This window comes from Ipomoea nil, unplaced genomic scaffold (assembly GCF_001879475.1).
Source record: "Ipomoea nil cultivar Tokyo-kokei standard unplaced genomic scaffold, Asagao_1.1 scaffold0176, whole genome shotgun sequence".
Taxonomy (NCBI): domain Eukaryota; kingdom Viridiplantae; phylum Streptophyta; class Magnoliopsida; order Solanales; family Convolvulaceae; genus Ipomoea; species Ipomoea nil.
In genome coordinates this window covers 352,723-371,073 of record NW_017616604.1, presented here as the reverse complement: position 1 = coordinate 371,073, position 18,351 = coordinate 352,723, and the positions used below count along the sequence as shown (strand labels likewise).

General features: G+C 37.6%; 2 protein-coding genes across 2 annotated transcripts; one reads left to right on the top strand and one right to left on the bottom strand.

The window, feature by feature from the left end:
- The first annotated feature begins 13,549 nt into the window (after positions 1 to 13,549).
- On the top strand, positions 13,550 to 16,123 carry LOC109177491. The gene has a single exon (XM_019326860.1). It carries the CDS (start codon positions 13,550 to 13,552, stop codon positions 16,121 to 16,123), a length of 2,574 nt encoding a protein of 857 aa, XP_019182405.1.
- A 366-nt stretch (positions 16,124 to 16,489) lies between these two features.
- Positions 16,490 to 18,061, bottom strand: LOC109177475 (putative UPF0481 protein At3g02645). Its single transcript, XM_019326856.1, has one exon. The coding sequence runs from the start codon at positions 18,059 to 18,061 to the stop codon at positions 16,490 to 16,492; it is 1,572 nt and encodes a 523-aa protein (XP_019182401.1).
- Between the last annotated feature and the right edge of the window lie 290 nt (positions 18,062 to 18,351).

Genomic DNA, 18,351 nt, shown 5'->3' with positions numbered 1-18,351 from the left:
ACAATGTTTCAATTTATAAAGTATATTTATTATCTACTTACTATTAAGTGGAAACTCTTGTCACTTGTCATGATTTTATTGATAGAAGAGAAAGATAGTAGTAATAAAAATTGCAAGTTGTTGTAATTTGTCATATCAACTCGTTAGTTCTTGCGTGATGTTGCACGGTTATACACCCGGAGGTATGTATGTATATATATGCTTATGTACGTGAAGAGAGACAAAGTGAAGAAGAAGAAGAAGAACAAGTATTTAGCACAACAATATGTGTATCTCATTTCATTAGCCTTCACTCCATTATATAACAATCCATACAACCTTTCAACTCCTTATCATAAACAATGGATTAAATGGAAGGCAAATGAAGGGGCTTATATTTTAATGGCCATTATACTAAATAATTATAACACTCCCCCTTGGCCATTAAATAACCATATTCATGCCTCGTTAAAAACCTCGCTAGGAAAACCCAGTGGGAAAAAATCTAGACGAGGAAAAGAGTACACGAAGTATGTCAAACCATGTGTTGCACCGGTTGCCTCATTAAAAACCTTAGCCTAAGAAAACCCAGTGAGAAAAAACTTAGCCAAGGAAAAGAGTACAACCATAACTCCATAAGCCTTCTGGACGTAATCTTCAAGATTTCAAAGGTCTTCAGGACTATCCACTCAGGTGCACCAACATCGATTGCCTCATTAAAAACCTTAGCCTAAGAAAACCATGTGGGGGAAAACATAGCTAGGGTAAAAAGAGTACAACCATATGCTTTCAGAGCATAATCTTCAGGATTTCAAAAGTCCTCTAGATTGCCCATTCTAGCACAACTAGGGGTTGTCGCTCCCCCTGAAGATAACAATCTTCTTAGCCAACGCATCCTAATTTTATAAACATATTACTCAAAAGTGGATGTAGGGAGAGACTTAGTGAATATATATATCTGCAAGATTATTCACTAGGGCAAACTTTCTCAACAAGAATTTTACCACTCTTCTGGAGTTCATGTGTGTAGAAGGACTTAGGTGCATGCAATACGTTTTGTAAGGTTCCCCTTAACAAAACTATTACTTGTTCGGGCAACACAATCTTTATTCATCCTCATATGGGACATTGGGGGTAAAACATAGCATAACCAGTTTGAGACTTGGCATTATAGTGATCAAATAAAAGAGCCAGTGTCCAAGTAGCCCATCAAAACCACATATTGGTTTCTCACATAAACGTCAAAATCTTTGTACCTCGAAAATGATAGAGGATATGTTAAACACCATTCCAATTTTCATTGTAGGGGAAAGCACTAAATGTTGCTAGCAATTTCATCGCAAATTCAATATCAGGCCTGATGCGATTATGGAACTTCTAGTTCAATAATAGTGTTCAATAACAATGAAGTAATGGACTTCTAGTCCCAAAATATCATCATTATCATCTTCGAGTCTAAATAGTCATTTATCTACTTCAAGAGATTATTGGACAACTGTATGTGTGATAAGTAAATGATACTTATTCATATAAAACATCTTCAAGACATTTTTCAAATAGGCTAACTGGTGTATAAAACTTCTTCAATGAGAAGTTCGATCTTCAGGTCGAGACAATACTTGGGTTTCCAAGTCTTTTATTTCAAAACTCCGTCTTTCGGCATGAGCTGATATCACCAAGCTCTCTATGTGTTTCAATGATATTTAAACCATCAATATCGACTATGATAATAAACAAATAACTTCATTAGCAATTCTTTAACGAACACATAATGGTACATATTTGCATTTTCCTTCTTCGGGAGGAAAAATACACAGTCAACTCAATCATTCAATATGCATTCCTTCTTCAGGAGGAAAAACACTCAGTCAATAATATTCAATTTTTACAAAGACTTTTGTAATTTAATGATACACGTTGCGATTTTCACTTTCCACATTCCAAAAGTGTTGAATCAATCGGGGATTTACAAATAAATATTAGCGTCTAATGACCAGTAAATTACGGTCATGACGTTCATCAACTGCATATCTAAATTCATAATTCACTGCCAATAATGTTAATTTGCGGAACGTAATGCCATATGTTGTGGGAGAGAATATTTGATCAAAATTAATTCAGGGTCTCTGCGTAAACCCTTAAGCTACCAGTCTCGCTTTATATCATACCACCATATTGTTTGTATTTCTCTTTCGTACAAACACCCATTTGTAACCTACAGGGTTAACATTAAATGGTGTACGTGTTATAAAGAGAATACAGTTTTAGCGAGCTGAGTTGTACATGCCTTAATTGCTCCGTTATACATAAAATATACCAAGGCACAACTGGTGCCTAGCTCTGGATCCAGATTCTCATATAACGAGAACAATTTGTAAAGACAATTCTGTTGTCGACAACTACAACATTTTTCATAAATCTCTCCCATATATATAAAATAATGGCAATTTCTAATTCAACCAGACTCTAGAAATTTCCCAAAGATATTTTTATCTAGTCATTCCGCATCCCCAGTATTATGATTTTGGGTGCACCTAAAATGTTACTGGGGTTTTCGCCTTCTGGACGAATGTCTTCAGGACATACTTCTTTAAGCGATTTCAAGAGTGACACCATTTTCTACTAGATTTAGCTTTCCGCGGATTATACCAACATGTCTCCACGCTTCTGGCGTCAAGGAGCATTGGTAGATACATATGGTCCAAGTTGGGGAAAATATGTAGGACCTAGTCACTCTTTTTATGATCAATATATATATATATATTGGCAGATTAATTATCTTCTGAACTTCTAGTTCAGTTTACTTCTTCTGAACTTCTAGTTCAGTCTACCTAGTACGTGGATTCAAATATTGAAGATCAATCATTCATAGAATTTCTCGGCATTCTATAAAATTTGAGCTCTTATCTCCCCCTAATGCAGTGAAATGATCTTCATAAAGTGTGCAGTCAGCGTACCTAATTATATACTCTAAGAATTTAAATAACAGACGGAGGTTTATAATCAACATATACATGCCAACAAAGGTACGCTATGGTGGTGATATAGGAAAAAGACTGCACACTTTGAATAAAACGCAGATGGGAAATGTTTGGGTTTATACCTCGTACTAGGTTCTAGGGGGAATAACTATGATATACAGTAGGTCATATTGTGATAACCACAATAGCATATAAAACTGGTGTCCCCAACAAGAAAATATATAATCAGATATGAAAGCATAAATATCAAATGATATTACAAGGGTACATAACAATCATAGGGAAGTTGTGAAGCTTGTCAAATAAAATAGATCTTCAAGATCTTCCAAAAATCCTTATCCTCAACTTTACATTAGTTCACTTACTAGTTTGGAAGTTGCTTCGTGCAAATTCACATGATATAATTCACTCCATCATTTGCTTCGGGCAAACTAATATGAAATAATTTATTCCTTCGTTTGCTTCAGGCAAATTGGTATGATATAATCCATTCTCTCGTTTGCTTTGGGCAAACTGATATGATATAATTCGCTTCTATCTTTCAAACCAATAACATCTAAATCAATCATATCATGTATGGCAATAAGTCAAAGATCATTTTTATAAAGGAGTATACTACTCCTTAAACAGCACAGAATTGTACTAAGCCATATTCGGAGAGGATTTTGTCATGTTGACATCATAAATTTAGTCAAAAGAGAATTATCATAATTTGTTGATAATAGAAATCCTTACGGGATTGATATAGGATTTATGGAACAAATAATAACTCAATTTTGAGTTAACAACCAGTCAATTGCATACGAGAGTCATGTTGCATGCATGAGAACAAAATTGAGTAAATAAGCAAGCAAATTAAGAGAAGTAACTCTGAGAAGTAAACTTCCTGAATAGTACATTTCGGATAGTTAATCCGAGTAGTAAAATCAGCAAAGTAAAATCACTTTGCCCTCATAATAATTTGCGTCCAAAAATAACTTAACTTTTCGAATATTGCGGTCATGAATTAACTTTTCGGATGCTTCAGGCATAAACTAACTTCTCGGATGCTTCAAGCATATGCTAACTACTCGGATACTTCATGCTTCAGGCATAAACTAACTTTTTTTTTTTTTTGGCCATGAATATATTTTCATGCATTGTTCAAAACATTATCATGACACCAATAATTTCTTCATCAATACCTCATCATTTCATTATCACAGTTTATCGCAATATTTGCTTCAGGCAAATTAGCTAGAATCATCAAGATGAAGTTCATTCTCCGATGACCAAATGCTTTGGTGTGCGACACATGGGGATCAATGCCCTTCACACTCACATTGATAGCAAACCTGCTTCTGGCTAGAATTTTGCCTCGATGAGTTTGGTCGTCCTTGAATATCTTGATCACTTTATTTCTTATTCTGAGCTCGAAACTCATACCACACTGGTTATAATCTCGACTGCAACCCCTTATAAAGTTACTCAACTAGGTAACATTATGTGCTTCAGGCACCTGTGCAAAATCAACCAGACATGCATTTTGATTCTTCATCAACAACTAGTTATGTTTCTTAGCCACAAGAAGTGCTATAATCAGCTTAGGATGCTTCTCATAATTTGTTATCTTGTACTACTGCTGGAGTACAAATTACTCACACGAAAAGTTGGCAATGTCTTTTCAATTAAATATTTCTCTAAAACTTCTTGTTTAGAGTTTCACTTCTGAGACTATTTTGTGCAGAGCTGAATTATAGTCAGTTACTGACTTATAATCTTAAAACTTGAGATTAATCTAGTCAAATTGTGTCTGGGGAAGGACAATAGATAACTACTAGTCAAAATGGTTCTTCAGGGACTTACATAACGCAATAAAGACTTTTTCAATCAAATACTCATTTTTAAGATCGTGGTTCAAGTAGTGACGTATGAAAATGAGAGCTTGTGCCTTCTGGGCATCGGTTCTCTGTGACTTAGCAACAAAAGTTTGGCTCAATTTCTTAGATGCCAAATATATTTCAATATCCAAAGCCCAAGTGAAATAATTGCTATCGACATGAGCGAGCTCAGTAAATTCGCATTTTCAATGAAAGGCATAATCTACAAGATCATCATTTGATGCAACTTTAGGAGGCAATGTGACAACTTGTGGAAAAACCACTATTTTGAATACATGTTCAAGCAGTGGATGAAGAAACACCTTTTACATAAATATGCATATCCGTTTCTTAGAATTCTAATACAAACACAACAATCCAATGCAAACATAATAAGGACCGATTATGCATTCGATATCCATAGTCGTAGAACATACATGGATACATATACATACAATTTGGCATATAACCACATGTATTTACCATTTCTAAGCATCATGGTTCATATAGAGCCTATCTCATATACATGAATTGAGAGACTAAATAAAGATAATATGTATTTACAAATTCATGTATTTACCCAAATTCTTAACCATGTCTTGATGAGGGGTTCATCACTCAAAAGTTGTTAACAAACATGAAGAATTATCACCCATTTCATAGAAACAATAATTGAAGGTTCCAAACCAAACTCATAGCCATATATACACAAAAACCAAAATGGTGCAACACGAATCGGTGAGGCAAACACCAAATTGATGCAGCAAGCATCGACTCGTGTTTATAGCATCAACTCGTGCTACAAGCAACAAGGCACGAATTGTTGCGGCAAACACCGAATTGATGCAACAAGCATCGACTCGTGTTTATAGCATCAACTCGTGCTACAGACAACGAGCGATGCTTCACTCTCCAATACACCTAATTGATGCTCCCAAGTCATCAATTAAGCTTTAAAGTCTTAATCACTCTTAAGCTTCCACAAAATAAACTTTAACAATCTTAATTAAAAACCATTCATTCATTGCCTAATCAGGCACAAAAATGAATTGCTAATCACAGGCAAATGACATATCATAAAAACATAATAATGCACTACATAGGGTATATAACATACAAAGTATGCGAAATGAAAATAATATGTATACATACATTGCATCTTCATACGAAAAGCCACTTCTATTTACACAAACATATATATCACATGCTTTTCTTGCAATTTGAAGAATAAAAAAATAAAATTGGAAATATATATTCAGGAAATTACACAATCATATATATACGAACCAGTATGTGCAATTCATATTTCAAATTTTAGAATCAATATGTATCATATCAATCATGCATTTCATAATCATATCAAGAGGTGTAGAATCAACTTGTGCCATATAAAACATGTATTATATGAATCCTATGAACATGCTTGCCTAGTATAACAACATGTATTATAACAAGTCCGAACATACCGTTCACCGAGGAATACAATAGAGACTCGTGCTGATAACGTGTTGTAATTTGTCCTATCAACTCGTTAGTTCTCGCGTGATGTTGCACGGTTATACACCCGGAGGTATGTATGTATATATATGCTTATGTACGTGAAGAGAGACAAAGTGAAGAAGAACAAGTATTTAGCACAACAATATGTGTATCTCATTTCATTAGCCTTCACTCCATTATATAACAATCCATACAACCTTTCAACTCCTTATCATAAACAATGGATTAAATGGAAGGCAAATGAAGGGGCTTATATTTTAATGGCCATTATACTAAATAATTATAACACAAGTCACTTTTTTTTCCTGGATGAATAAAAATACGTTACATAAGGATTAAAAAATGTGATAGAAATTTGAACTATGTGTAGTTTAAGTCTAAGTTTGAATTGAACTCCAACTTAAAGACCCCTCACCATTCCTGTCTTAGAGATGCGTGAAAGAGGTAAATTGCAGGAAGTACCTCTGATATACAAGCCCCCAAAATGCGTGTACACTAATGCCTACAACATAATAAGAAAAAATGCATGCATTTCTTTTTTGGTCTTTGATACTTTTTGAATCTTGCATCATGTAACTATTAGCAAAGCAAAACTTATGAAGCTACTTTGAGTTGGTTAACCAATTGAATTGTCACAGAGCTTAGTGATATTTTAATATATCATATACACATAAGATTATAATACGCACTCACATATTACGTATAAGTAGTAAAGTACAATAATGTAATTTACTTGGTAACCACAAGGTTACAAGTTCGACTTTCAACATTAGTGGTCTATTGATTTTTTTTTTTTTTTTTTTTTTGTTTTTTTTTTTTTTTTTTAGTTTGAACTAGTGTGCTATAGGTCACAATGCGAAATGTATTTAATGCACACTTTTGGACAATGACTCAAATTTTCTTCACTTCTCAAAAAAGTACAATAATGTAAGGCAATAATGCATATATGTTTTAGTAAAAATTAATGCGTCACGAAAGTTGTTCGTCAATGCATGACAAATTGAGAATGCGTTGAAGATTAACAGCAAGAAATGCTTTCAAAAAAAAGAAAATAAGCAGCAGGAAATTGTAACTGTAAAACGTGAAAAATGATTTCAACTTGATGTCATGCATTGTAAAAGGTCAAAACCTAATTAGCATGGAAATAGACAAATAGAAAATTAAGAAAATGAGCGGATACCAAACGTGAGGGAAACATATAAATATATATTAAAAAAAAAAAGTATTTGTAAATATTTTTTTAAAAAATATGCATAATAAGAAAATAATACAAATCATTTTATGGATTTTCGTAATTTTTTTTTATTTTTTATTTTTTGAAAAGAAACATTTCTATAATTATTAGCACCCCTTATTGTTGTTGGGAATGTTGGTTATACTACAGGTCGGACCCTTGGACTGAATCATTAGAAAGCCACCTCCATGACGAGGGGGAAGAGCGCAAACAGAGAAAAGAAATCAAAAGAGCTCGATAGTGCACGAGATGTTGTGTCGAGCGCATTAATGGAAAACATGTCAGGATGCGATGGGCATCAGGACAGATTTGATTGGGGAGGACCCCATAGTATTACAAAAAGGAAGATATGAATGGGGTGAACGGAAGGGCAATGGGGGCCTTAAGGAAATCTAAGTGCAACTTGATTCAGTCATCCCGGTGCAGCTCTATTATGTTGCCAAGGCTCCTACGAGTTTCCTATTGGGCCTGACCATTCAAAAGGCTGGAAAGGCTTTGCGGCTCGATTAGGGTCAACAAAGGAAGATAAGTTTTAACGGCTTCGCTACTTAAAAAATTGTGTCTCCAACTAGCTAAGGTGCAGTGGGAGCTAGCTAGCTCGGATTTGAGACAAAGGGCTGTCAACTGCTTGGGGGTTGGGAAAATGATTTGTTGTTCGGATGGTCGGAGAAGAAACTGCCAGTCAGGAAGTCACAGGGCAAGGGTCGGGGAGAATGATAAAGAAGTTACCTGAGCCTCGGGTCCAGCACCCTCGGGTCTATTATTGGGAAGGAAGCTTATTAGTAAAGAAAAAAAAAATTAAAATTATAATGTATGCATTTTGTAGGCCAAATTAACACATCAATCAAATAAGATTGAAATTTTAAAGCTCATGCTTGTATTCATCGACACTATTTTATTAGAGGGTTTCAACTTTCAACACAAGAAAACTGATCCTCAATGTCCACTGAGTCAAAGAAATCCATTATATTAAATTTTTTTGTCATTATCTAACCGGAAAGTAGAGTTAATACATGTTTCAAATTGTGCATCCACATATTGAGATAAATTAATCAAGTTCATCCTTACTAATTTAAATATTATACGAATAATTCTGTATCATTTAATGTGTTTATCATTATACCTGTGTAAGTTGACTATATCTCTATTTTTGTTTGATTCGATAAAAATTTTGTTAATTAAATAAATTTAATTGTATTTGTAATTAAGTCATGCCTAAACATTGCTTACCAATATTCTTAATCAAATGCATTAACCTACGCAGGATGATGAAACTGAATAAGATTGGTAAAAAAATGTTTTAATTTTATATTTAAAGAAGAAAGCGACATTTTGGATCTATTCAAAATAAAAGACTTTGAAAATATTATCCGACAGGGTGATAAATACTAGTCTAGCTATGCAATTGGTTAGTCGGTTTTCTGTTTTATTGTGGCCCGACAAATATGCCCATTGTGGTTAGATTACTATATTTTTCAATTAAATAGGTATATGTTAATATGATTTCAATAGCATACAGTGGATCATTGTCCATACAGAGATATGTGAATCATGCATCAAAAATATATTCATACAAATAGTGAATTTTATGAATGCATGTATAGAAACAGTGAACCTTTTTTTTTTTTTTTTTGGATGCATAGAAACAGTGAACCTAAATGTACTCAATATTATATTCTAAGTAAAGGATCGGAAGAGTAAAGGAAAGGGGGAGGGGAGGGGAAGGGAGTGAGTATACCGAATAAGTCCAGTAATACTCTGATTTATAAAGAAATAAAATATTACAAATAATGAACCTCATAAGTAGCAAAAATGAGCTTAGAACTTCAATTAGTTTGTACATGTTCAAATAATGAACGGTATACACACAAAGATTGAATCTTATGCATATAAATAATGAACATTCAAACAATTTTTATTCTATTTTATAAACATTCAAATAATAAAGGAATAAGGTTCAAATTAGCCACTGAACGTAACCTGAAAATGCAATTAGGCCACTGAACGGAAAAAAAAAAGTGCAATTAGGTCACTGAACACTCCAAAAATGTGCAATTAGGTCACTGAACACTCCAAATGTATGCAATTTCACCGGATAGCAGGTTACCATCAATTTTAGTAGGTTATCTGCTTACGTAGCAGCTGAGTTGGCATTTTTAATAATTTTTAAATAAATTTTAATAATAAATTTTTTTAAAATCTGAAAAAAATTTATAAAAAATAAAAAATAAAAATAAAACGACATGTCATTTTTTTTAAAAAAATATTATTAAAATTTATTAAAAATTAGTTAAAAATTATTAAAAATGCCAACTCAGCTGCTACGTAAGCAAGTAACCTGCTAAAATTGATGGTAACCTGCTATCAAGTGAAATTGCATACATTTGGAGTGTTCACTGGTCTAATTGCACATTTTTTTTTTTCGTTCAGTGGCCAAATTGCATTTTCAGGTTACGTTCAATGGCCAATTTGAACCTTATTCCAATAATAAATATTACGTACGTATAAAAATAATGTACCATTATGGCATTATGCATCGAAATAATGTACTATATGTATGATCCAGCTGTGTGAACCATAGTCCACCTAATAAACATTGGAATTCAATAAGATTCAAAAATCTAGTACCAATTGTTAGGTCAAATAATTACCGCTATGTTTGTCAAAAAAAAAAAAAGAAAAAAAAAGTTATCGCGCGTTACGTCAAAAGTTATAACTTGTAATGAATACGTAACTTTATTTTTTTTTCTTTGCTTAGCAACTAACACCACATTTTGAATTGGTAGCAAAAAGCTGGATGCAATTGGCTCTCCAGATTTCCTGTTGGGTGGAGGCTTGGAGACCCGAGTTCAACACCTTATAACCATCGGAATGTGACAGTGTGACATTGATTGTTACCTACGTATAATAATGAAATAAAGTTGTGTTTTTGTTATTAGCTATAACTTTTAATGTAATGGTAAATTCTTAATCTTAAGTATAATTAAATAAAATTACACATTCGGTATTGATTATATAATTTTTTATATAGTAAGTGCTTGATCTTAATAGTAGTATTCAACAATACACATGTATATATCATTCCTTAACCAATTTACATTAAAAAACATAAATATATCATTGCAACTTTCCGTATGGGGAATATGGCACTTTTAGGCATAGAATTTTCCGTAATCCGATCCCTAACCTGAAGATATGCATTTTAAGGAAAAATTTTACAGTATCATGTACTAAAAAATTTTCTCTCTAGAATTCTAGGGTTTTGCTTTCTCTCCTAGGGTTTTGGCTAGGTTTTTCGCTATTCCATCAGCTTTCTCCGGCGTGTTTGCTGGTTTCCGATTAATAGCAAGGCAGCGCTAATTCGCTAATCAGCAAGGCGATATGGCGGACACCGAACAGGAGCACCATGTGGCAGAATTAACGCAGCGTACGGCCGAAATTGTGATTGACGATGAAGATGTTTGTTTCGCACCGGTGGAGGAGGAGGGCGGGACTGAGGGTGCCGAGCAGCCGGTACAGACGTGGAGTGTAGTTGGTAGATTCCTAACAGCACGTATGATCAAATTGGAATACATGAGGCAAGTATTGGCGTCCGTATGGCAACCGGTGATGGGGGTTACGGTAACGGAGATATATAAGGGATTGTTTTTATTCGTTTTCTTCCACAAAACGGATGTTGAGTATGTTTTGAATGGTGGTCCGTGGGCATTCGAGAACAATACATTGGTTTGCCGGTTGGTGGAGGATGGAATGTTACCGATTGATGTTGAGTTGAACTCGGTTGATATGTGGGTACAGCTTCATGATGTCCCTATGGGTTATACGTCCCTTCCAATGCTTGAGCAGATGGGGAACTTTATTGGAACGTTTGTTAAACATGATGAGAGATTTATGGGGGCGCCTTGGCTAGCGTTCTATCGGATCCGGGTATCGATCCCGGTGGACAAACCTTTACGAAGACGTATGAAGTTGTTGAAACGGGACAAGACCACTTGTTGGATTAATTTCAGGTATGAACGGTTGCATTCTTTCTGCTTCTTTTGTGGGCTTTTGGGACATACATACAAATTCTGTGTCAAAGCCCGGGTCTCTACAATACCGGTTCAGCTTTATCCGTATAGTGCGGAGATGAGAGTTGGGGGAGGCCGTGGACCGAGGGAGGTGGGGGAGAGCTGGCTGGTCCCAGTGGGGGGACTGCCACGGGTAGCCGAGGGGGTGCGGGAGGAGGGAGGCCGAAAGGGCGGTGCGGTGGGGGAGGGTGTGCTGCGGGTAGGGCCGGTTGTGGATGGTGGGGCCGAGGAGGCGGTTGAGGCGGTTTCGAAGAGAAGAAGGGAAGGGGGGTATGGGGGAGGAGGGCGGGGTAACGGTGAGGACATTACCATGGCAGATGTGTCAAAAAACTTGTTCATGGCGGGTGCTGGTTCCCAGACCCGCCCAACATTATGAGTACGTTGAGTTGGAACTGTCGTGGCTTGGGTAATCCACGAACAGTTCGAGAGATTGTGGACATGGTGTCCAGTAAGAAGCCCGATTTTGTATTTCTGATGGAGACCATGGTTGCCCAGGATCATGCGGAGCGGCTCCGAGTGAAACTTGGCTTCGATGGTGTGTTTAAAGTTGATAGTGTGGGGACGAAGGGAGGATTAGCTTTAATGTGGAGAACGAATGGAACGGCAAGCCTGTTGAGTTACTCTAAAAATCATGTGGATATTGAGGTAACAATGCCGGGGTTTGACAAGTGGAGGATGACAGGGTATTATGGTTATGCGCAAAGAGAAAGACGGAATGATTCTTGGGAATTCATCAAGTCCTTATCACATCGCTCTGAGTTGCCATGGGTTATTATAGGGAATTTTAATGATCTCTTATATCAGTATGAGAAGCGAGGGGGTAATCCCCATCCAGAGGCACTATTACGTGGCTTCGGAGAGACTATTGATGAGTGTGGGCTAGCTCAATTACCTATGCAGGGGTACCCGTTTACCTGGGAAAGAGGAGAGGGGACAGTAGACTGGATTGAAGAAAGATTGGATAAAGTGCTGGTCACGCAGGAATGGCGAGATGTGGTGAGAGAGGCAAGTGTCTTGAACATTCTAACCCGACGCTCAGATCATTCTGCTCTTTTCCTTGGGATTCTGAATCTTCGGGAAAGGACGGGTGGTGGGAGAAAAGGGTTCCGGTTTGAGATGGCCTGGCTTCATGATGAGGGTTGTAGGGGTGTGGTTGAGACGACATGGATTGAAGGAAGAGATAGAGGTTTACAAGCCTGTATCGAATTATGTGGTAATAAGTTATTGCGATGGGGAGGTGATAAATATCATAGGTTTGATGAGAAATTGCGGTGCCTACGCAAGGAACAATTGCGGTTACGGGGACGCACAGATCAAAATTCATTGGCTGAGTATCAGCAGTTAGAGGAACGCCTGGCCCAATTAGAAGCTCAGGAGGATGCCTTTTGGAAACAGAGGGCGAAACAACACTGGTTGAAGGGGGCAGACGCGAATACAAAGTTCTATCACAGGTATGCCTCTCACCGTAAAAAGAAAAACACAATTTCAAAAATTATGAATGATAATGGGGATTGGGTGGAGGGAGAAGCCATGAAAACAACTATTTTTGATTATTATCGAGATATTTTCTCGTCAAACCAGTCCCAGATGGATGAAAGTTTTTATGCCAATATCTTGCCCCGGGTGACACACACGCAGAATGAAGAGTTATTGCGCCCCTTTGAAAAGGATGAGCTGAAAACAGCCTTGTTTGCTATGTTCCCGGATAAGGCACCCGGCCCGGATGGAATGAATCCGGGTTTTTATCAGCAGTTCTAGGATGTGGTGGGAGGAGATGTGTCGGATTTTATTGTGGACTGTTTGAATACACGGACCTTCCCAGCCAACTTGAATGATACTGATGTGGTTTTAATACCGAAGAAGAAAAATCCAGAACGGGTCACGGACCTCAGGCCTATAGCGCTAAGCAATGTGATTTATAGAATTATGGCTAAAATGATTTCAGCCAGGATGAAGCCACTCATGGATGATATTATTTCTGATACACAGAGTGCATTTATACCTGACAGATTGATTACAGATAATATTTTGATAGCGGCAGAGGTTGGCCACTTTCTGAACAGAAAACAATGTGGAAAGGTGGGATGGGGTGCTTTAAAGCTGGATATGGCGAAAGCGTATGATCGTATGGAATGGCCTTTCCTACGAAACATGTTAACAGCTTTGGGCTTTAGTAATATATGGGTGGAGTTAATCATGTTATGTGTGACTACTGTGTCATATAATATCAAACTGAATGGAACCCGAGGTTTGCCAATCATCCCATCTCGCGGACTCAGGCAGGGAGACCCATTATCCCCGTATCTATTTATTATCTGTGCAGAGGGACTATCTTTATTGCTACAACAGGCACAGATTCAGGGAGCAATTCATGGGTGTAGAGTTGCAAGGGGTGCACCTTCTATTTCACATCTATTCTTTGCTGATGACAGCCTACTATTTTTTAAAGCAAATGTGCAGGAAGCAAGTGCGATAAAGCAGTGTTTGACACGGTATGAAAATTTATCTGGCCAAGTGGTAAATTATCATAAGTCCAGCATATGTTATAGCAAGAACACACAGGATGATAGTAGGGAGGAAGTGGCGCAGATACTGGGGGTTACTCAGGCACCAAACTTTGGAAAATATTTGGGACTACCCTCATTTGTAGGGAGAAATAAAAAAGCAGCATTTTCATATATTGAGGATAAGATAAGGCAAAGAATCCTATCTTGGAATAAGAAATTGTTATCGCAAGCTGGTAAGGAAATCTTGTTGAAAAGTGTGGCTCAGGCAATGCCCACCTTTTCAATGAGTGTCTTTTTATTACCTATGGGGATTTGCACAGCTATTGAGCGAACAATGAACCGGTATTGGTGGGGATCTGGGAATGAACGAGGAATCCATTGGAAGGCATGGGACAAATTGTGTATACCAAAAAAGTATGGTGGCTTGGGTTTTAAAGAACTGCACACATTTAATATAGCAATGCTGGGCAAACAGGCATGGCGCTTGTTAACAAAACCTGACTCTCTGGTCTCACGAGTTTACAGAGCGAGATATTACCCAAAAGGGACCTTTTATGATGCCAAAGTAGGAAATAACCCCAGTTTCTGTTGGCGTAGTATAATGGCAGCTCAGAGCATGATTTGTAGCGGAACGAGGCGCAGAATTGGAAATGGAAAGACAACTCTAATCTGGGACCACCCATGGTTACAAGATGAACACGACCCAATGGTTCATACTGATAAGCCCCCATATTTAAATAATGCAGCAGTGTTGGGATTAATTGATCATGAGACACAAACCTGGGATCCGGATATTTTGGCAGATATTTTTATTCCTACGGATGTGGCTAGGATAAAAAGGATTCCAGTATCACCGGACTATGAGGATATGTGGTATTGGCATGGTGATCAGGGAGGTAATTATACTGTTAAGAGTGGCTACAAAGCAGTTGTGGGAGATCTCAATGATAATACAGACACGCATAATTGGTTACGCCTATGGAAATTAAAAGTTCCCCCCAAATGGAAGACATTCTTGTGGAAGGCTTTGAGTGGTATCCTCCCTACTACAACGAATTTGATTATAAAGAGGGTGGAAATCCAACCAATACGTGCTATGTGTGGAATAATGGATGAAGACACAATGCATGCTTTAGTAACATGTGGTTATGCAAGTTCCATTTGGGCTCAATCTCACCTTCCAATCCCCATGATAGCAACAAATGTTTTTCATACTTGGTTTAGTGAGCTATTAAATATTTTAGACACTAACCAAATTGTTCACGCAGCTGCAATATTATATCATATTTGGAGAGCCAGGAACGGAGCGGTATGGGACGCGTGTCTACCGCGACCACGAAAAGTGTTAGCCTTGGCCGAAGCAACCGCACTTGCATGGCAAAGAGTCCACCACACCCACCCACAAACGGACCAAGGGGCTGCCGCACAAAGCAGTGCTACTGCCACTGCCGTGACACGGCAGCAGCAGCACTACAACACGGCAAATGCCGTGACTGCTATGGGGATCGCCCAAGAGGGCGCACGGAACGAGCCTGCCGAGCCGAGACGGAGATGCTATGTCGATGCTGGATTCATGCCAGCTACAGGAAGGGCTACGGTTGGCGCGGTTTTGTTCGACGAGGAAGGGGGATATGTATCGGCATTCAGTGCACCCTTGTCAGATTGTCTGTCCCCGCTTATGGCTGAAGCAATAGCATGTAAGGAAGCCTTGTCTTGGTTATGGAATCGTGGAGAGCGCTCAGTACACATACTCACGGATTGTTTGACCCTGCAACAGTATTTGACAAATCAAGCTATCACTGTTCGGACTTACGTTGGCTATGCCATTGATGCTTGTAGAGCATGCATTATTTCTTTTGATTATTGTTCAGTTAATTTTATTCCTAGATCAGAGAACTATTTAGCACATAGTCTAGCGGCTACTGCATTTAATTCTTCTACGATTATGTATTCGGACGATGTCCCTCCAGACTCTATTTCTGAGTACCTTTAATATATGCCTTATTGGCCACCTTTCAAAAAAAAAATACAATTTTCTAAAAATAGTAAGAATGTCAAAATTAAACTATTACAATGTATATTAATCTTCTCCTTCTCCCAATGTATATTAATCTATTAATGTTAGAGGGGGGCTTGAGAGCTCAGTTCAACATCCTACCATTAAAATGTAACATTAAATATTATGTAATTATAAGAAATAAAATTTTATTAAAATGTGACACACCGACTAGTATACATGCATAAAAATAAATAAATAAAATTAGACATCTGCTACTGGCAGTAGTTTTTGACTTAATACTAAGGTTTGATCAGATCAGAGTATGTATATCACAGGTTCGCTGGTAGGGCGGCTAAGAAATCATTTAGGCCCCCAAAATCTGCTGCAACTAAAGGACTCACAAAATGTTTGTAAGGCCAACATTGCTAGGGTTAAAATGAATGAAACAAAAGCTAAAATCTTCCATGAGACATCTGCATTTTTCTTCATCCTCCTATACAACCTCACAACCATCCTCCTATCATAGTACTCATTCACCTTCTTGATGGCAACCTCAATGTTGGATCTCTTATCTGCTTTTATGAAAAACCTTTTCATTCCATTGAAGAGGTCTGCAGTTTCTTGGTCACTGAGAGTAGAAGTGCCCTTGATCACCCCATTTTGCCTAAGCATCCTCACATCTTCTGCAGTGTCCACAATCCCATTCATCAGATTGACGTACCTCGCGAATTCCAAGGTTGATTTGAGCATGGAAGCCTCGTATGCTACGAGGTTTCTCAGTATAACTTCCGAGCATGAGTTTAGAGTGATGACTGGGAGGTAAAGGGCGGCTTCGTGTTCGTCGAATTCGATGTTGCAGATGCTGCCTCCTTGCAGAATTGGGGAGCATTTGACACGAGCGTAACGCCATAAGGACGCCACTGAAGGGAATGTTATCTCGTCTTCATCGTCTCCATCGATCTTTGTGGCTGTCCTGAACAGACCTGAAATGGTGGTCCAAGGAATCACGTTTTTCACATCCTTAACCGGCTTTATAATCTTTTGAGTGGGTTTAGGACCCAGAGTCTCCACAAAATCTATAATTTCCTCAAAGTTTTCAAACATGTCTTGATCTTGGTCGTCGTCTTCTTCATTGACAATCAACTTGGTTTCAGGACTGCCTTTTTGTATCTCCTGTATTGGAACCTCAACGCAGGATTCAGGACTTTTATCCTTGACAATCAAATGGTACATGAGATCTAGCAGATGCAGAGGTTGTCGGGAATCATTGAAGAAATTCCTCGATTCCATTGAGATTTTCAACGGCGAATGCGCCTCGCAAAACCTCAACAACATCCAGAACACTTCATCGAAAGGTGATGACAGTTCAACCAGGTTCAAGATTTCATTGAGAAGAATGACAGGAATCTGATTCTCGAGTAGGATTATGTCCCGAGTGAGAATATTGTCACCACTTAGACATCCACCTTGAACATCATAGGACGACAAAAGAGTATGCAAAACGTGGATCAAGAACAAGCCATCAATGGCGATAATCCAAGCCAAAGTGCCTTCTTGGAGGTCCATGAACCTGCTGTAACACGCGCGAATCATGGGGTCCATTTGCTTCAACTTATCAACAACAATGTGTTGAAAGTTGAGGATTTGTGAGGGGTCAAGAATCTGTTTAATGGCTGCAAGCTTGTACCTCTCCATGTGATAGAGCTCGGGCATGAGATGATGGTAAGGCCCCATGCCCACCAATTGAGGAGTGTAAGCTTGTGGGTTTTGATGAATCAAAAGTTTTGGGACTTGGAAAACACAAAGGGGTGGGAGATGATCAAAGTGGATTTCAGATTCTTTCTTGAACACATTGCTTATTCTTTCTTCCCATAGCCTTGCACTAGAGGGTGATGAAGTTTTTGGACTTATTAGGTTCTTTTCTAAGGCCATTTTTTGGGTACTTTTTCTCTTCTAATTTCTTTGCTTCAAAGGGTTTGTGAAGAAAAATTGATGGTTTGGTTTGGCTTATATAGAGGTAACGTAGGGAGGGGGAAGCAGGGCTAACTGGTCTTGAGTCTTTATTATTATAATTATTATAATACTCTTTGCATGTCTATCTCATAAATAGTGTGCATTTCTAACAATTATAAACTCAATATAATGACATAATTAGACTATGATGACAAAATAAACATATATATAAATTAACAACAATAAACTTGAATCCCTCTTCATCCATT